Source organism: Simochromis diagramma, unplaced genomic scaffold (assembly GCF_900408965.1).
Source record: "Simochromis diagramma unplaced genomic scaffold, fSimDia1.1 OVJJ01000131.1, whole genome shotgun sequence".
Lineage (NCBI taxonomy): Eukaryota > Metazoa > Chordata > Actinopteri > Cichliformes > Cichlidae > Simochromis > Simochromis diagramma.
In genome coordinates, this window is record NW_024387200.1 from 5466676 (window position 1) to 5488039 (window position 21364).

Sequence of the window (21364 nt, forward strand, 5' to 3'; positions counted from 1 at the left end):
AGCTTTAGCTCATAGAGATTACTTTTACATACGCTGTCCTCATTTTTTTGAAACTTTGCTCGTGTTCTAAATAAGCATGCAGTGTTTTATGTGGGAGCAAATTAGGAAAACCATAAAAGGTGCCGTTAAATAGAATATTTAATATTAAACTTATTATTGTTGTTGTTGCAGAAGAATTTGAGGACTTCTTCAAGTGCTTACTGATACTGTTAGAGGAGACTAACACATAATTTCCACCAATCACCATCTGCAATTTAATTAATCAGCTGTTGCTGTTATCTTTTCTGTCCAATAGGATTAATTAGACAATTAACCACTTAATGCACAAGAGAAGAGTTAAGCATTGCAAAACATGCCTTAAAAATAGCTGACGTAATCTGACTGCAAAACAATCTTGGAGAAACTTCCATCAAGAGAAAAGCGTGGACAACCTGTAGCTCTTTATACTGACTTTGGCTTTGCTGCGTTGAACGTTTTGTTCTGTGCTGCTGCTGATTATTTTTCTTTCTTCCCTCCTTGCTGCGGCCTCCAGGTGGGCTCAGTTGTGGCTGTGGGTTGGATCCGCTCCCAGAAAGCAGTGGACTGGCGCCTCTTCAGGAACATCTTCCTGGCGTGGTTTGTCACGGTGCCTGTGGCCGGCCTGTTCAGCGCCGCCGTCATGGCCCTGTTTGTCTACGGCATCCTGCCCTACGTCTGAGGGCGCAACGCCGGGAGGGAGAGCAGAGGAGGAAAAAGAGAGTCGGGGAGAGAGAGAGAGAGGGGGGGGGGGGGGGAACTTGGGTAGATGTCATATCTCGAATGTGTGGGTTGCAGATAGAAGAGAAGGAAGAGAGTCGACGCACAAGGGTGACGAGGAAGAAGGGAGGATGGTTTACAGGTGGACTTGGTTGTACTGTAGATGTGAGGAGGGTTGGTTCACATGCTGCCTGGCTCCGTAGTCCAGAGATCTTTTTGACTCATTTGAGTTCCCAATCGGTTTTTATTTATTCTCTTTCTTTTTGGTGGGATTGATTAAAAAACAAAAGTGTAACTAGTGTACCATTCAATCTGCTGTACATAAGACAATAACAGGGGACTTACTGGTAACTTCTAACAAAACATGTGACAGTCTCCTTAAAAAAACAAAACCACGTAAATATAAAAAATACAGAAATAAAAATGATCAAAAAGCAGTTTATTCTGCTAACATAAGCCAGCAGACTCGCCTGCAGTAAATCCATATCCTTCTGCCTGAAATTCTAGGCAGCACAATCGGTCAAGTGCTTACTTTTTATTATCGTTATCATTGTTCCAAAATGCCAGGGGTGAAAAAAAAACAACAAAAAAACGAAACAAAACTGTACATATTGTGATATTGGGTCGAGTGTGATTCGTTGTATTGCGGCTTGCTTTCAAACAAAAGAAGAAAAGATGTGCGCGTGGTCAACCAAACCCATCCGTCATCTCACTTTCAACATGCTAGCCAGGTACAACTGGGGCCAAACGGAACGGACGCCTCAGAGAGGAGCGGTGAGACTGTCACTCTGCTTTTGTTTTTTTATTATTATTATTATTTTTCACATGATACCATAGGAACCTAATTTACTAAAGAGTTGATTTTTTGTTTTTGTCAAGAGCTCCTGTATGTTTTTAGAGATCTCATATTTTTTAATGATGTATTATAATGTAATTTGTACTGTAAATAATGTCCTTTAAGAGTTTGGATGTGGGGGTCTGGGATGGGGGATTGGGGATGCGTGCGTGCGTGTGAGTGTGAATGGTTTCGGAAAAGTGGGTGGGCGGGGGGGCCTCTTCACCTCATAATGATGTCAGAATTCACGGTTAGTTTCAACCCCCGCGGCTCATAGGAAACTCCCACCGATGAACGCTTGGCAGGTTTTTCTGAAGTTGGCAGAAGAATATTGATTAGAACAAAGTGTTTTGCTTTACCAAACCCATCCACAGCAGAGGAAGTGAGAGTTGCCGTCGCATTCACTGTTTTATTGCCTGGGTGAATTGAACAGTATTGACAGAAGGTTCTTTTGTTAACGGCTCCCTCCTCGAGGAGATACGCAGATAGCGAGGGAGAGTGAGGTTGCTCTTTAGAGAGCAGAACCATGCCAAAGTAAGTTGTTGTCACCATGTCTGTATGCCAGATAAATGAGGTACAGCAGATGCCAAAACTGATCAGATGTACAAAAAATAAAGCACTGATTAAGTTTAGTAAAGATGTTTGCATATCATCATCCATATGCCTTTGACTTTGGATAAAGCAGGAGTCACTTCCTTATATCAAAGGCTCCCTGCCCACTGATGAACCTTTACATTTTTTCATATTCAGATCATCTCAGATCTCGCACCGCGGTTATCCGAGATTATCCGAGTCCAGGTTTCAAATCTAACAGAGTGAGACATGCAAAAAGCTAAGGCCTTGTGATCTGTCATATCGAATACTTAAATTGTAAAGCGTTATGCAGATGTCGAAAGGAAGAGGACTCAATCCAAGCCACACGAGTAGCTCCTCAAAATGGGCAGGTGTTGTTTGGAGCAGAGAAGCATTTAGTCTCTCAATCACCTCTGATTCAATCTAAGCGCCATGTCATGAGGTGTGTGAATCACAGCCCCGGTGAGGGTTTCAAGGCTGCTCATGCCACAAAAATATCACAAGACTTTTGTCTTAGGACTTAAGGTTGTATTCGGAGGTAGAACTGATCATCACCAGCTTTTTAAAACGGTCACCTGACCTGTAGATGAACAAAGTCTTTTTTTTTCTTTTAATTTGAACAAACTCGATGCCAGGTGTCGCAAGTTGTTTTTGTTCTTGTGGTGTGTTTCCTCATTTCTTGTTTTTGTTTGTTTGTTTGTTTTCTCTCTCTCTCATGAACAAATCTATGCTTAAGTAGCCACTTGCCTTGTAACTTTGTGTTTTACTTTGTGCAGAAAAAGTAAACTAATTATGTACTGTGGTGTTTACATCGTAACCATATTGTAGAGTTATCTGAAAAACAAAAAAACCCACAAAAAAACAACTGTTGCCTAATGATGCCAATGAAAGACAAACTATTAACCGTGAGTTTTTAAGTGCAAGTAAAAAAAATAAAAATAAAAAAATAACCAGAAGTGTCTAGAGAGAAAGAGAGCGAGAGCAAGTGTGTGCGCAGTGACTCGTTTTTCATTTTGTTTCTTGTAGCGGTAGTGCTGATCCTGACCCCCGTCACCTTACACTGCTACTACAATGCATTAACACTACATGTATGGGTGCAATTCAGTAATAAAGAGGATAACTAGAGAAATTTCATCAGAACTATATTTTTCTACCATATCTGAGTTTTAACCGGGATGAGCTTCCGGACACTTTGGAGGACACTCTGTGGGGCTGATGGTAAAATCTGGCCAATTGGGATTAGTTGTTGTAAGACTGTAATCGCAGCAATACTGAGAAATGGTCTTATTTCAGGGTGCCATGTGCCACACTTCCTCTCAGCCCGGTGGGTTCCTCTAACATATAGACTGATGTGTCGGTTGCCAGTAGATCAGATTTTTAAATTACCATTTTTATTTTTGAATTTTTGATGAAAACACTTTGTAATTTTGTTTCCCTACTGCTTTGGCCACGAGCTTCAAGAGCAGCACAGCACCGTGCCAGAAAACCATTGTGTAGGACTGACCTGATGAAGATGAATGCAATGAGTGGTATCTGGAAACTTGATTGTGAGAAAATTTGTTTCCTTGTTTTTTGGCAGGTTAGCGCTGTTGAAGCTCATGGCCTTCTACTTTTCCACAGGCTGTGTGTTGTTCAGGGGGGCTGCACAGAGCCGGTGTGTTCAAATCCTCTTGTGTTTGTTCTCTGATGCCCGGAGGAAGAATATTTAGAAGGAATTTTGTGATGACACAAAACCTTTAGCCTCCCGCCCCCCACCCAGGAAAATACGCAGCAGAGATCTGAAGCTTTCACGGATGTTTTTTTCCCCCCTTTGTCTTTAAAGCAAGCCAGTGTAACCGCCAACTTCTAATTGCTAAACAGCTGAGGCACTCTGGCCTCAAGCAAATGGCACAAAAATGACAAAAATTAGTAAAAGCAGACGGTAGCCTCAAAATTTTTTTAAATCTCTCATGCAGTCGTGAGGATAGCATTTTGTGCTATTTTATTTCTTTGGATTCTAGGACCAAAGAGTTAGCATTTTATACTATGGCATTTATAACTGCTGAAATAAAAGCACAATTTAAACCTTAAAAATCTATATTCATAATATGAAGTCAGAAGCTGAAGAAAGACTCTTCATTTGCCAGCTTTCTACTCTGAGGCTTGTGGAAGTTTGTTGCTCTGGTGTAAGATTTACTAAACAATATAATGAGCCGGAAAAAACTTTATTTCCTTCATGCATTAGGAGGTTTATTTGTGAATGGACTGAGGTCAGCCGGCATGCATCGCGTGTTTGATTTGTGCAGTGTCACCATCCTCTGCTGCAGCCCCCCTTTGTAACTCACACTGTCATTTTCTATATTGTTTTCCATGCATTCTCAGTCCTGATAGGCCAAAAGGGATGCACTGCTCAAGATGGGGAGGGAAAGTGAAAATCGCCTTCTGCTGGCAGCTTTAAGTATCTGAGAGAAAGGGCTACATCCTGGGCCGGCAACAGGAAATATATACATCTAACGTGGTTCCCTGTAAAATCCGAACACTTTCAAAATTTGATCACAAACGCAAAAAAAGATTGGGCGTAGGGATGACCACGGCCCCTAGAGGGCGCAGTTCGACACGTTCCCTCCCCGTAGAGAGGGACAGCATTTTAGACGGACTGTTTCAACGATTGGTTGAATTGCCATTGAGGGAGCTGCTGTGCTTCTGCCGCATTTCAACTGTTTATCAACCTTTTTGTAGACAAAAAACGAAACAGAAAAACAGAATGTGCCATTTCTTTCTCCCTGAATGTGCAATACAAGCCGTTTCTCGTGAAGGTGCAACTACATTGCCGTCACTTTAGTGGTCGTGTGTAGCTCCACCTGCCCTGGTGTAATAGCGCCCTCTCCTGTGTGTGTGGGACTAGCACCGCCTCCCAAAGGCGGAGCGGCATCAGCTCAGACTTTCATCTGGATGTGGCGTGCTGTCTCCTAGTTGTCGGGTCTGTTTTGTAATAGAATGTGCTCCTTGGCTGGCCTGCAGGTTTTACAGCTCTGTGATGTCTCTTTACTGTTTACTGCTACTTAACTGTCCGGTCCTTCAGAAATAAGATACATATATATATATGAATACAAATGAATAAATTAAAAAAAATAAATAAAAAAAAATCTAAAGAAACTGTAGCCTGCTTCTACAAAATCTTAAAGCTCTTCTGATTTGCATATATCGTACTGTAATGTTTTATTTAAGATTTAGTGAGAAAATGTCTGCATTTAAACTAAATTATGGGAATTAAAATTACAAAGAGTACCTAAAATCCACTGAGTTGTGTCTTACTTTTGCAAAGGTGTGTGGTATGTGTTTGTATGCTGCATAAGGAAAGCTGGGAAAGTGTATAATTAAACACTGAATGGCTTTATTGCATAGTAGGCACAAGAGACGCATATTTAAGACAAGTTACCACATTGTTTATTTCACATAGTGTTTATTTTTTTTTATTTTTTTTTACATTATGGGTAAGCTAGAGAACATCTGGCAATGGGATCAGACCATCGTTGATGCTGGCGAGTTCTTGAACCACACCATTTTGTTTCCTTTTATACGAGATAAAGATGTCTCATGTTAGGATTAGAAATCCAACAGTGGAAAGGAGCCACAGGACCTTTGGGCCCCTAATTCCATTTAGTAGTGTTGGACCACACCCAACCTCTCGACCGTGATTACAGGAATGTAGTTAACATTGTAAAGTTTTGTGACTGGTTTTAGGTCCAGCGTTATTGAGGCATGCTGCTAAAATGTAACCACAGAGACAGAAACACCTGATAAAGTATTCAAAAAAACACCTCTGTGGCAGTTCCTGTTGCAGTACAAAACTCACAAGGTAAAAACAATAACACCCCACCCCTTATTTAGCTTATTTAAGTCAATAAAGAGACAAAAAAAAATTATTTTGATATACAGTTCGAGTGTTTTTTTGTTTTTGTGTTTTTTATCCAGTCCAATCGCTGGTATTATGAACCCAACAACGGCAACTTGCTTTATACAATGTGTAGTTTCCACTGCATCTAATATGAACTTCTGCTCATGCTGCGTCTCTTCTCATTTCCCCCCACTTTGCATGCATTTGGTTTCCTGCAGCAACCGACCTCTTTAAAGACCAAATGAATCTGCCAGATCTTTTCAGGCTGCTCTTATTTAGGGTTTTGAGCTGAAATAATAATTCACTGACTTGGCTCAGATTGCACTTTAAGTTCTCAGCAGCATTGCTGTCTGAGCTGGGTTTCATTTAATACGTCTCTACAGTAACGGTGAAAAATGCTGGTTTGATGCTGGCACACAGCAAGTGACACCATTTGCGTTCAGAGGGATAATGGTTTCCATTTCACATCGGTTAAATCAGTAACCAACAAGAAATGGAAACCATAACCTCTGTGCAGTGTTTCAGTAACACACAGCCTGCGTGCTTTGTGAATGGTATTTGTCCACTTATGTGTGGTTCTCGTCCTCATCTTAATTGACAACAGACAACCCTTCAGCTGTGATGAAATGTGGCTCCTGCACTGCAGTAAAAATCTCATCAGGGTTCAGGGTGGAGGTTCACTTCATTTTAAGCCCCTGACCTCCTCCTTTGTCTGCAACCGCCGGTTTGCATGCTTAACTTCAAACACCAAGTCTAATTTGTTTGTAGTATGTTGCAGATGTGTCTTTCTGTGAATCAATTTTCTATAAAGACCTTGTTTTCAAGTTGTTCTTGAAACGCGGTATGTTTCCAGATGACGATGATGAAAGTATTTCACAGTAGTGTGTGTACCTTGCAGTCTTTTCAGTAAAGCTGTAAAAAATTAGCCTTAATTGTCAACTACATGATTCTTAAAAAGTCCCAGTCCTGGCATTGCCATCGATTGGAATTTGTAGATGCTAAAAATTGTCCACTGTTCCATTCTGCAGCAGTGACGTCATTATATTTAGAAACAAAGGTTAAGAATGACACCTATGTGCTTTAAAAACCAAGACGTGTTTATTTTGTGTGTTATTCCAGACATATTGTCCACTGTTCCATTGATGTTTGAGATTCTTTGACCCTAGATGGTCTGCTCACATGACACATGGCAGACAGGCCGGAGATACGGCTATTTTTGTTCTATATTGGTATTCATGTGGCGTTCGTGTGTTCAGATTTGCATAAATTCACAGTGAAGCATAACAGATATTCGTCTGGATTTGTGCGTGTTCATGTGAGGAGGAAAGTGCAGCTGCCATAATGTGAGCAAAAAAAACACTGGAGTATTTGTGCCTTTTAATAGTTAATGTGTTGGTTTTTTTCCTAACTGTGCACAGAAAAACTGTGGAAATTTTCCCCAGTTAAGTTTCCACTACATTTTAATGACCCAAGTTAGTCCAGTGGTTGTCAAACTGTGCACAGCACCCCCCCGGTAGGTAATTAATCCCAAGGAAATCAATTTTTATAAAGATCATTTTTGTAAATTTGAGATTATCATGCTGTTTATTTCTCCCAAACTTAATTTAACTGTGAAAATACAAGAACAGCTGAGCTGGCCTGGAAGTCAAAAACCAGGGCATAAAACCAAAAGTTCATTAGCACCACTATAATCTCAAGGATAACCGAAGAGACTCATACCCTTGTTCTCGTTTCTGTCAGAGAGAGCTCAGTAATAAAAGCCATTCCACACTGACAGATGTGCCTCACTCTTTGTGAGTTACACAATGTCAGAACTCAAGGTGAAATCTTTTTGTTATTGTTATTAAAAAAATAACCCACACTCAGTTTAGTCCAGTGTGTCAATCTGCTGCTGTGAATGAGGACAGGAGAAGACCGACTGAGAATGCCTTGACCTGTAAGATAGGCGTTTATTCTTTTTCTTGTAACCATGTTCTGTACATGCTCGCCAAGAAGTTAGCAACTGAGAAAAAAAAAAAAAAAAAGTAAAAAAACCAAACAAACAAACAAACCAGAGAGCAGGATTGAGTTAGTTCATTTCCATCCAAAAACATTTTTTATTGTCCTCCAAACTGAAAGGTTTACCCTGTGATTTGGCTTCTTTGATAAGCCAAAAAACATACATTGCATTTCCTCAGGTAGCAGTGGAGGCATACAAAGATCGTTTTGAGTGAGAGAAATTAATGGAAAGAGCAATACAGGATTCTCTCCTTCAAGTCACATGATGAGTAATCTTTGCATTCATGAGTAATGGAGAGAAGATTAATCTCAGATCACTGGAAGCTTGAGAAAGTAGCATCTGATCTTCATTAAGAGAGAAAGGAGGGAGAAGATGAAAAAACAAAAACAAAAAAAACAAACAAAAAAAAAAAAACAACCACATGAAGAACAGGGTCGCGTTTCTTCCATGTTAGAAAAGGCCTGAAAACGGTCACACTGCTGAGATCGTTTCATCTCTGGTTGCCTCCAAGTTGTGTATCGCTTTTATGTAGAGCATCTGTAGTGTACACAAATGGACACTGGATATGCAATTCAAAACCAAAGTGCCCACAGTTGATAGAAAGCAAGGTCACATGACCCAAAACAGGTAATGTCACACAAAGGGGAGGGAGGAGGGTGAGACTGGACTTGAAGGTAACCAAACGCCGTCATCAGTCTGTGTTCGTGTGTGTGTCTAGTGTGTGCGGTGAAGTGCCGGCGATGCGGCACTCAGCACCATTAATGTACAGTTACTCAGGTGTACGAACAAAAAGAGAAAGACCTCCCCGTCTAGTGACTGTGCAGTTAAAAATGGGCACATGGTGATTTAAGCTCATGCTTAAGTTGTGGTAAACCATCCAAGCACTTCTTTAATTTATAACTATAAATACACAGCAGCGTTTTTACCAGAGAGGCTTCTGTCTGCTCCTCTCCCTTGGTGAGTGGAGTGTGTGACAAGTTTCTCTTAAAACGGCTAACTACGCTTTGCTCATCTGCTAAAGGAAACACGGGTTATGTGGATTTGATTATCAACTTTCATATAGATTTTTCTATAATATATTTATATAGTTATTTTTCCTTTCTCTCACGCGGCCACCACTCTTGCTTTCACATTCTCTCGTCTCACTACTTTTATTCAATGGACAACATAAAACATGGGGTGGAGTGGGGAGCAACAGAGCTGAAATGACATGATCACTGACAGATGATCACTGAGAGAAAAAAAAAAAAAAAAAAAAGCCAAGAAGAACTGCAGTCTTTTTGTCATCCATTGGCAGTTGGACTGACGCCGCAGTCAGCCAGTTACAATGGTGGTTTTGAGGGGAGGGAAGGGCCATGTCATCAAAGAGGCGGCGGAGGAGGCTCTTTCTTCGTTGGTGCCGTTTTAGTTGTCGTCTTCGTCGTCTTGGTAGCTGGGGTCGTCTCCTTCAGGTTGAGGTTCTCCAGTGCCACGTCTAAGGTCATGACCTCAACACAACCCATGGCCTCGAAGTCAGCGAAATTCCGCAACGAACCGTGACAGTCATCCTCGTCCTCGGAGGAGGAGGCTGAGGCGTCCTCGTCTGGTAACAGTGTGGACAGCAGCAGCTCCGTCACGAACAGGCTCCTGTCGGCCCACTGGGCCTCGCACGCCTGGCGCTCTGCCTCAGACAGCCGTGGTTCGTTCAGCCTGCACAGAGAGAGACAGAAGGAGTGATGAGAATAAGAAATTTATTTGTAACAGAAAAATCCTGTAACTACTTATTCCGCACTGAAAAATCCAAAACCTTTATTAAAACGTCTACTACTGGACACAAGATTTAGAGGTTTTTAAATTTCCACAAAGGGGCCAAACGTAATGCTTGCAGATAACTGCCTTAAACTAAGATTTAAAAGGAGTTTCTGATCACATGTTAACGTTTTTAAGAGTGGATCACACATACATACTCAAACGAGCATGCACGTGGTTGTTGCTAATTTTTCCACTCAATTTCCACGTTCTCTGCACAGAAAGAATTTCTAAAAACACGTAATAAGTAAAACACATTTTAAAAAGAAAAACAAAAGAGACTTGAAAATAAAAACATTTAAAACTGGCACACCTGCTGAGTAGAAACTGGGAGCTATGTGCAGTATGCTGTGTGTTGGGCTCGGGTGGGCCCGGGTTAGGGCTTGGGTTGGTATTATGGTTGGCGCTTGAGTTGGGGTTTGCAGTGGCTGAATTGGTATTTAGAATTGCATTGGCTCGGCCGCCACCTCTGGTGGCATTTCGGGCAGTCTCCAGCTGTTGACGTGCTGCCTGGGCCTGCTGGCGTTCCAGCTGGAGTTGCATCTGAAGCTGCTGGAGCTGGGAGGCAGACGGGCCCGAGCTGAGCTGACCTCCTGCTGAACGCCGTACCCCCGACAACTGAGACAGAAGCTCTGGAGGAACAGAAAACAACAGTGGTCAGTGTAAAGCATTAAAGCTGATCATACTAACTACAGATGATAGCTCAATAATACATTTCTTTAAAAGATGGCAATATTTTATTATTTTCAAAATAATATATCAAGTCGGTCAAGCGTTTTATCCCTCAAAATATGCACTGATTAGTTATACTGTCACCAGCACACCAAATCAAAAGACAAATGTGATTTTCAGGGCTAAAACTCGATGAGCTGGATCAAGGGCTCAGCAGGTATAGTGGGTCATTAGAGAGGCGGCTGGTGCCCGTGTGTGAGGCAGACTGAACAGGGTCCCTCATTATGGCACAGCTGGAGCTGACATGGCGAATGCCAAGCACTGAACCAGATTCAAATTGGGAACAGGATAATCAAGGAATTGCTACAGCAACAACTGCCCACACATTTCTTTACCATCTACACAACACTTAAGTACATGCAGACACAAGTAGCAATGGTTTGTAATACCCAAGCTACAGCAGTTAGCTTACCCTTTTTTGTGAGGAAGAAAATATACTAAAGAAAACCTAATAAACATGCTACACCTGATTTAGTATTGAGCGCACTTTTTCTTTCCCTGTCAGACCTATATGATAATGCATACAACAATAAAGATAAATTAATCCTTTAGTGTCTTACTGTAATAATTTGTTGTCTGACTTGCACCTGGCTCTGCAGCTTCTTGCTCTACAATTATGTGCCCCACAGGAAGCCTGTAATAACAGGTGCTTTGGGACTGGGGACTAAGGGAAAACTACACACTGGGGAGCAGCATTTGAACCTTGGTGAGGTGACATTACTGGTTGGTGGGTTCAGACTATTTAAAAACTGCATCAAATGTACTAAAGCTCAATAAAGCCTGGATTTCCAAGGCTTTTCGTAAAGTTAAAACCCATCGTTCACAGAGCTACCAGGATATTTTCCCCGTTTTTTTTTTTTTTTTTTAAACACTGGATTCAGGAAGTGCCTGATGATTTCTTCAGTATGAGTGTATGCGTGACTAACCTGCTATGGGGTCCATGGCCTCTCTGCTGTAGTTGGAGCTCTGTGATGAACTCTGACTGGTGGAAAGCCCCCCTGTGGTGCTGCTGGTGAAATGCATGTTAGACCTGCGGGCTCGCGGGCCCCCTAACCCGCGCCCGGGGTGAAACATCCTCCTCACATGCCGCACGCCACTGGACTCATCGTGATGCTTGCCGTCAAGGAACAAAACAAGAGCATAATATTGCTACAACTAAAAGTCAAAAATTAATGAATATATTAAAAAAGTACAATTAAAAATAATCCATAAACCTCAAAATGTGCCTGATTGTGAATAACAGATATTTCTTGCTTATAAAATTGCTTTTTTAAAAAAAAAAAAAAAAAAGAACAGTTAATAAGCGAGATGTAGCTCAAAACTATCGCTGCCACGCCTCTAAATGCTTCCCAGGACTTTTAATGAGCCATCTGCAATCAATACCTGCATAAAGCTCTCATGTCAACATGAACACAGAAGACAATGAACTTTGCTGACCCGCAATCAAAAGCTATGGCTCTGTCTGTGAAGCTGTCAAAGGACTTGTTTGAGCTACGTTTCATTCAACTATATTTTTGCATTTGTGGTTTTCTTCACTGCACCCATTCAAAGTACGCCATAAATAGGCAGCCAGACTGCTGTTGTCAGTCCGAGTCTATTCACGAGTGTGCTTTTCAGCTGATTTCTGACAGGCTAAGTAGACAATCACATTTTAGCCATTTAGACAATTAGCTCAATTTAATGAATGTCCCTTTTTTGGGAGGAGGTGAGAGCTTCTTTAACCTTTGCACAAGTGGTCATTTACTCATTTAAGTTACAATGTGTCTGCATTTTTATCCTCAAAGGAATGAAGGAGATAAGCATGCATGTCTGGAATCTAATTAGCTAAAACGCCTTGACAGAGCCTTGGGTTTATGCAAAGTTTAATAGCAATCAAGTAACAGATCAGATAAGAGCACTCCTAAGACTACTTAATTTTTTTTGAGTAGAGAAATTTCCCAGATAATCCTTAAGTGAATGAAATACTCAGGTCTTGTTTCCTGCACTGATTTCTGAACCACTAACATGTTACTGCCTTCTGCAGTTATATCATCAACAAAAATCTAAATCAGGTGATAAAACAATGCAAATCAGTGTTTCCATTGCACATTTTTTCCCTCTCTCATAAAACAAATCTACTGTAATGTTTCTGTCCATCAGCACTTTTTTCTTCATCTCTTTTCTGGCATCTTACAGAGCCAAGAGTAGAAAAAAAAAAAACTGCAGCTTTTGGCTCCGTGGATTTATATATAATGAGAAATAATAAAAGTAACCAGTAGAGGAAAACAGTACAGTATTTACAATATCAGTATCAATAAGGATCCAGATTGTATTGATAAATCCTGAGCAAATATCAATGACAATGCCACTAGGCATCAAAATCAGTGGAAACCCCTATGACAACCTGAAACAGTGGCACTTGTGTTTTCAGCTTTTTTCCCTTCTTTTTTGTTATTTGGCTGAGCTGTTTTAGCCACATTTCCTCATGATATTAATTTACCACTTAATCATGTGCTCATATTTTTGTTTTTGAGGCATGATAATTAGTCCATGTGCCTTCACTGTCGTGCATTGTCTATGCACCAGATCACCAGCAAACTGCTAAAGATTTTATTAACATAAATAAAATGTTAATGTTAAAATGGCTTGTCATGCAGAGTAGGCTTTAATACTGTAAGCAAAATATCAACAAATGTCAGTTCCAGTGAACAGAAGCCTCCTTGTTGCAATGATCTTTAAATAGAGAAGGCTAGTTCAATGACATGAAACGCAGCATTTCTTTCACAAAGCATAAAATGCAGCTAATGTCACTTCATATCTGCAGAGATGGTACTTAAAGTACTTGAAAAGGATATCAAGTCTCTGGGTGCTCTGTGTTCAAGTGTTAGATGAGCAGCAAAGTCATCTGTCACATGATTTGGGTCACCACCAGGAAGTGCTGCACATATGGGGCAGATCTAAATGACAGAAAAACAGAGTGTGCACATTAGTTTTCACAACACACACACACACACACACACACACTTCACCTCACACTCAACATTCACCACGAGGTATTAAATCCTCTTAAACAAACACTGTGCTTAAACACGAAGAAATGTAATATCAGTAAAGCGAAACCTGCATGTGAAAGGAATATATCCAACAGAAATTAATTTAAAAGGCACAGACTGCCATCAAAACATCAGAATGCTGCACAGCACTGGCTGTAACAATGACATTAATAAAAACATCAATATTTTAATACCTTGTAAACTCTGACTACTATTTCAATGCCAATTTTCTGCAGTAGTGACAGACCGATACCTGCTGTGCTTTCTCACGCTGTCATCTGACAGGAGCTGACACCTGAGACTTTATAATGAGAGATATCGATGGGAGAGTTTCATGACAGAAAGAATGGCAGCTAATCGTTCACAGTTCCATCTTCCTCACTTGTTAAGTGATATTTATCTTTAAAATTTATCTATAAAAATCTGTTTATTCAATGTTGTCATTTTTTCCCCAGGGAAATGTTTTTCACAATTTTTTCTAATGTAATCACATTAGAAATTTCCACAATGTGATAAATTTTTGTTTGTACATTTAAAAAGGAAGAAAATTCAAATTATCCAAGCTAAGCTGCAGTGTTGATTTAACCAGAGCAGGTAGGTAATTCCTCATATATTCAAAGAACAAGGATTTTGTGTCACTTGCAAACATAAGGAGACATTAACAGTGTTTTTACACAATGGCTGTCTGCACCTGTGGGGAAGACATACTGTTAAATTTCATTCATTTTCGAATAAAAACTTATTGAGAACACCTTTAGCTACATATGTTCTTGGCCTTATATGGTATCTAAGGGGACTGTATGACTTTTAACAATTAATATACTAACTTTCATCTGGTGTTCCTGGACAGATTGTGCCTCCCCGGTACTTTCTCAGTCTCCCTGTCTGCTCGTGCGCCTTTCTCACAAATTGCACACATAGAAAACTAGTTCTCCCCTTATTAGAATGAGAAAACAAATATAAAGCCATAACTGAAAAATAATTTTAAGTCAACAGCTTGGAAAGCTCACGTGCAGTCTCAGCTGTATAAGCCAGTGGTGGTGGTGTTTTCGTTGACTGTACAAAAAGAATAAGCTATAAATAGAGCTGCAAAGTCTGCCATGACTTGCAATTTGATTCTTATTTCAGACTCAGAAACTGACTCAAGGACTTTCAACAATAATACTGTGAACCAAGACAATAAATATGACATAAATGCATGCTGACAAACCCAACAAGATCCTGTAATGTGAGGCCCACTCAGACACTGATTCAGTTTGCTTAGTTAAGATAATATTGAAGGAAATGCAGCTGTTAATATCTGCACAAACATCAAGTTTAATTTCATGGAGCACCAACTTACCACTTCTGTGGAGGTCTCTGTATGCTCTGCAGCCACATGCTCCTGCAGGGACATCTCTGTGTAGCCCATTCTGCCACAGTAGGGACATGTGAAGGCTTGGGGCTGCTCCACCGAGAAGGCTTCACCACCATAGTACAAGTCTGGGAGGGAATAAACACCCACATTCCATGTAGTGTCAGTTATGTAGCAACATTTAAATACAAGAGTTTAAGTTAAAGCTACAAGTATGTTATAAAATGTAAACACAATTAAAGATACTCTGTTAACTACAGTATTTTTACATATACCAGGAAACATAAATAAACCCATGCACATGAAACCATCAGCAAGTAGGCCATCTACAGACATAGTCACAAACTACAACAGTCCATTTAAGAAGAACATTTAGCTCCTAATGAGAGATCTACTCAGCACTCCATTAGCTGTTTAAAAAAAAAAAAAAAAAACAACAACAACAAAACCCACCAACAACAACAGAAAAAAAACACATACAACAACATTAGCATTAACTTTGGGGTTATGTTTGAGTTAAATATAAGTGCAAATTTCACCTTTCCTACTTTCATAGTTAACACTCGCAAATAACAAACCCCCTGCGCCCTCAAAATGGTGTTTATTACAGTTAATATTCATTAATCTATAAACCTTGATTAATATTGCTTAATGTCAACTGTTTAACACAACTAATCATAAACTTAAAGATCCGATATTTATTGAATTAAAAAATTTAAAGATGTGTTCCTTGCCACGAGTCTTCGGGGGTAATCAATGAAAAGCAATGAAAACATGCATTTATAGATGCATGCTCATCTATATTCATTCTACAGTCCATAATACCATCTTTTTTAAAATCAACACTTGTGTTGTCCAGCAACACCACTGCTACTTCAAATTCTTCCTTAATGTGAGCATAGGTTAAATTAAAAAAAAAAAAAAGGTACTTCTGAGCTGCTTTAGGCAGTTTGATTTGCAGGTAAACTCAAAAACTGAGTGGAAGAAAAACCATCACTGGCCTGAATTGGGCAGCAGCATGTCAAACAAATTGGCTGAAGGTGTTAATGTGCGTGTGGTTGCCTGTCTCTGTGTTAGCCCTGTGGTAGACTGGCAATGATGCAAATATTTGAATTATTATTTGAATGCAAATAAGTCATCGCTTTTTCTTGATTATGGAAGCTTTTTTTTTTCCTTTTTAAATTTGGTCTTTACAAACATCTGTGGGGAAAAAAAAACCATCTTGATTTGACTCTAGACCTGGTGTGAAAGTTTCAGCTCTGAAAAAAAGAAAAAGAAACTGAGCACAACGCTAAAACTATACCAGAAAATTTAAATGTTCACATACCCTGAATAGTTCTATAGAGGTGCTGAGAAAAGCTGCTGATACGGGTCATTTCACAGAGACCAATTTATAGCACACCTTTTCTTTCAAATCGCTTTTTTTTTTTTTTTTTAAAGAGAAAGAAATCACCTATTACTAGCTACATGTATGACAACAACTCATGGCAGGCGTCTCATTTCCCCAAATAATCAAAAGAATTCTAATCATCAATTATTCTTTTTAGACATAGCTCAGTTGGTGGAAAACCAGCAGGCTCACTGAAAATGCTTGCAAAAAGTCAATAAAATATCACTGCCAAAAAAAATGAAAACCTCTTATTAAGCTTGCACCTTCTGTTGTGTTTTCAGCAACAGTTGCTGTTTGTATTTGTTTTTTCACCAGGCTGAAAAAGAGCATCTTCAATGTGTGAAAAGCTGAACGGTAACATATTTCACAACACCAAGACAAGAAGTAATAACAGAAGCAGTCGTCCAAAAGGAAGACAAATGGCCCATTTAATCAAAAAAAACCCAATTATACTACATTTGGATTGTACAACGCTTACCCGAATGCTTAATTAAAGAATTAAGAATATTAAAAGATTTGGAGAAGTTTAATCCTTACTGCTGCCAATATAAAATATTCCAGTTATGCAGTGATAAATCAAACCCAGAAGGCCAACAACACACTCCCAAAAACTCCTCAGGCTGAGTCAAATCCATCACTGTTAAGCCATTTGGGAGCAGCCTTCCCATCTGAAAACAAAAGCCAGTGCCAGGAAAAGATAACATACGACATTGCACTTTTGCAATCTTATAAAATCTAGTGAAGGGAGGTTTTAAAAAAAACAACAAAAAAACAAAAAACAAAAAAACAAAACCTGCCAGTATTACCGCTCTGACCTAACTGGCAGTCGTGACCATCCCAAGACAATTCAGTTCTTTAGCATTTGTCACATTTTAAAGGGGAAAAAAAAAAAAAAAACCACTGCACCAAGTTAGAAAACAGCTCAAAATTTCTCCATCTTTTGTCGCCCCCCCCCCCTTTCCCTCATACACCTGGCCCATACCTGGACTATCACTCAACACACTATATGAGCACACATCATCCCTCTTTAACAGCTGATAAATTCATGTTTGATTGCTTGACAGTTTACAGTCCCTCAGTTGACTCGACAGTGAAATACAACAGGCAATTACCCTCTATGAGAACTGGCTTACAGACACTGTGTCTGTAGTTTGAGGCTCAGTATTTCAACTAATGGAGAAATGTTCATAAACTCAACTACACTCCATTCTCATTCCTGGTTTTTAGCTGACTGTCTGTTGACATGGATGACATGCATATCATCATTACTTACCAAAGTCAACGCGGGTTAATATACACTGCATGGGATGCTCTGTCGTGTGTCTGGTTGTAGTTGCACCGCTCTCATAGCACGATGCGCAAAGATCATAGTCGTAGCAAATTAAACATTTGTAACGTCGTCCTCTGAAGTTACCCTTTAAACATGCATCACAGCTCACACCTGAGTGAAGACAGGAGAACAGAAAAGAGAAAAGTTAGAAGATGTGACAGTTAATCAACTTTAATTAATTTTCAAAATCAAGTAATTGAAAACTTCATCTTTTGAGGATTGCCAGATTTATTACTGGATACAATTTATCACAGTTTCTCTGATGCCATTAGGTTCACTGGATTACAACTGATATTTTTTTCCTTGTATGTCCACTTCAGTTAAACTGCAGTGAATAATATTCAAAACATACCTACATTGGAAATTTACAGAAACATTACCACTACATATTGTCTGGTTGGAAGATTTTAAAGTAATGGATATTCACTTGATTTTTCAGTCCTGAGCCAGAATATCGCAGATCGCTACAGAATTCCTGCCTCAACATTATAATTAAAACTAACACAATCGAGATAATTCAATTCTCATTAAGATAATTTATAATAAATATTAAGTGCACAGACAGCACTGTTTAGTCTGAACTGGGGCTTTGAGAGAAGTCGACTCTTGTGGTAACATACTGGATTGCATTACTTTCTTGTGCATTTGTTTTGTTGTAGTTGGCTAAGCGTTTTGTTCAATATTTGCTTGTGTTGTGGTGGGCATAGGTGACTTGGCGTAGATTTTTGGCTATGTTCCTTACAAGTGTTTATTTATTGCACAATTTATAAATAAAGTGTTGTGTTACACTTAGTCCAAGTCCCATCAATGTTTAAGTAAAAACTACATTCACAACAGTGAGCTCCTCCATTTACTAATTACCACTGTCTTCATTTCAGTACCTACATACATGTAATGCGCCATGTGAGATGGACTGTGGTCAAGTCCGGGCACTTTTTGATTGACTACGACAGTCGTACAGACACAGTGTACGCATGGCATGACACTGGTTTGTGTAACCCCCCTAATATCTCCATTCATAACTATGAAGCTGTAAAAAGGTATATAAACGAGTGTGATAACGGTAACCCCTTCATGATATAACTCAGGCACAAACACCTTGACTGACAGCAAAGTTAAAAACAACAACAACAACAACAACACAGGCATGGCATGTAAAGGCCGCCCGGCCTAACCTTCGCAACCGGCTAACAATTTAACAACTTAACTCTTAGCTCACAGGCAAGTCATCAATGGTAGACTTTACCCAAGTCAACTTTTTGCCGGTTTGTGATCAGAAACGTCTTCTAACAACACTGCAAGACATCTACTCAACACTAATAACTAACAAGGTTGGCCACAAGGACGACGTGAATGTTAGTTTGCTAAATGTTAGCTTGCGAAACTTGATTCAGCAGGCCAGCAATGACCAGGAAGGAGGCTGAAACTAGCTAACGTTAACGACATACAAGTTTCAAACCCATAACGCCATCTGGGTCGCGTTCCACGCTTCTGTTTCCTATTCTCGACACTCCCCTCGCTCCCCGGCTCGTTAAGGTTAACCTACATTACCCATCTCCCAGGCTAGCTAGCACACTTAGCTAAAGATAACGAGCTCCTTCCGCTTATATGTCAGCGTTGTTTTGGTCAGTTAAAACAGAGTAGTGCATATGTTCTGAAGAGAGAAGACCAACTCCAAGAGTCCGTTATGATTAGACACCAATTCTCCCGGCAGCCATAATGTGCCCCCACGAAATTTCACTGCAACCTCGCTGCTAACACTAGCCTACGTTAGCTAGGATGAGCTGCAAACTAAGGAATTCTCGGCTAGCTAACATTAGCTAGCGGTGAGCTGTCATCGTTTTTAATCGCAAATCCCGTCTCTGCTTCCACCTCCGTGCTAAAGCACCTTCTTACCTTCATGACGGGACATCCTAGCGCAGCCCCTTGCTCGGGCTCCTTCGCCTTGCAATGCAAAATAATATGAGTGAAGAGAAGAGAAGCCGGGGCTGGCTGGCTCTCCCTGGCCTCTTCCCTCATGAAGGATCCGGTCTGGCTCGCTGCCCCCTCCCTCTCCTTCTCCCTCCGCCTCCTGCTGTGTCACTGTCCGGTGCATTGTCACTCCGTGCACACGGTGGCGCTGTTGTTCCATTTTATTTTATTTTTTTACGGCAAACGCTGCTTTGGGTCGCTTGTGGATGAACCACGTTTTTAATTTACCGTGAATTTCAGCATTATTCACAAATGGTCACCACAGCGGGTTGCTCAGCATGATGATTTGGCAGACGTTTATACACCAGGTGTTGTTCCTGATGCAACTCTAAAGGGATCTACTCCCCAGACCAAACCAAGGATGACCACACATAACGTCAAAAAGTATTTAATCTTGGAAGTTTGTTATTTAGTCATTTATTTTTATTCAACACACCAAGAATGAGACATCTAAAAGCTTTGTGTGTGAGTTCTGCTGAGAAGCTGCTGCTGCCAGGATGTCATCTCAGTGGTCTGCCAACACTGCAAGCTTTGTTCTAACTTCATGGCTCAAAATTGAAGTTTTTGACAGTAATTTAAGGAAGGAGTGACAGCTGCACTAGATGAAGATGTTTAAATTATACTGGAGAACTGCCGATTATTTTTGTATTTCACAGTGCCTCATTGTTGCTTCTTGCCAGGCAGACCTTGTAGAGCGAAATCAAGACAGGTCAGCAAAGTGCAGAATCAAACTGGCTCACACATTTGGCAGCTTGCTGAGGTATGTGGATGGAAAGAATAACTTTAATTGTGCATGCAAAGCTATTTTAAATTTGACGCAAATGTCCAACATCAGCTTGATTCTGGGAAGTCCACAAGCTTTTCTTTTCTTTTTTTAAATTTTTAATAAGAAGCAGAAAAAAAGTTTATCTGGTAAAACGTGTTGACCTCTAAACTACAATCTTTCTAATTTTATTATTTCTACAGCATACAGAGAAAGGTTTAGTTTTAGACATCAAACACCTTGGGGAACTTAAAAAAAACCCTCTATAATACCCCATGAAATTGTATCTCACATTTACTTATTTGCCAGAGGTGAAAGAACACAGGGCAATGCTCTACCACTGGAAAGTTTCCAAACATGCACAGACGTCACAGAGGTAATCATCTGACCCACACCTTTTTTTCCACATAGATCTCACACAGCACAGTGTGATATCTATATTAGCACAGTATATGGGCTTGGAAAGTAAATAAATACTTTGCAGATCTGCATATCTATGTCTCCAGTCTTACCAAACAACTTAACAACATAATTCCAGCCAGCCTCATCACATGCACCTGAAGTCCACCAATCATATTATATCTATTCACATCCAGCGTTGCTGGCTCCCCATTCCCGAACGCATCCAATACAAGATTCTGCTCCTAAACTTCAGACCGTTTTGGTCTGGTCTTTTTAACTTTGTCATCAAAGCGCTCAACTTAAGCTAGCCCTCTGATATAATCATTTCTGATCCTGTCCATTCTGGTCATTTTCAGGTGAAATCTTAGCATCTTCAGCTTTGCCACCTCCAGGTTTACTCCTCAATTTACGACTCACAAAGACAGTGAATTTTTTTTGTTATAAGGTAACCTTGAATGTTTTGAAAGGCACCTGGAACAACATTTATTATAATCAGTATGATTACATTTCATTAAGGATTACCTATATCTAATAATGTGAAACACTCATTCATATATATATATATATATATATATATATATAT

The 21364-nt window shown here is 40.0% G+C and overlaps 2 protein-coding genes across 8 annotated transcripts in view; one reads left to right on the top strand and one right to left on the bottom strand.

Moving 5' to 3' along the window:
- The window catches only part of slc20a2 (solute carrier family 20 member 2), a 44921-nt gene extending 39972 nt beyond the window's left edge, over positions 1-4949 (top strand). For all 7 annotated transcript variants that reach the window (XM_040050888.1, XM_040050887.1, XM_040050894.1 and 4 more), the window contains exon 11: positions 533-4949. In XM_040050888.1, the coding sequence (XP_039906822.1) occupies positions 533-697 (165 nt within the window). In that variant the 3' untranslated portion in view covers positions 698-4949. The remainder of the gene's footprint in view (positions 1-532) is intronic.
- A 3134-nt stretch (positions 4950-8083) lies between these two features.
- LOC120745757 (E3 ubiquitin-protein ligase KCMF1-like) lies at positions 8084-19755 on the bottom strand. Its single transcript, XM_040050896.1, has 7 exons — positions 19542-19755; positions 17589-17756; positions 14914-15053; positions 13374-13475; positions 11466-11646; positions 10121-10439; positions 8084-9708 (listed from the first exon to the last, which is right to left on the bottom strand). The coding sequence occupies exons 1-7, from the start codon at positions 19738-19740 to the stop codon at positions 9381-9383; spliced, it is 1437 nt and encodes a 478-aa protein (XP_039906830.1). The 5' UTR covers positions 19741-19755; the 3' UTR covers positions 8084-9380.
- Between the last annotated feature and the right edge of the window lie 1609 nt (positions 19756-21364).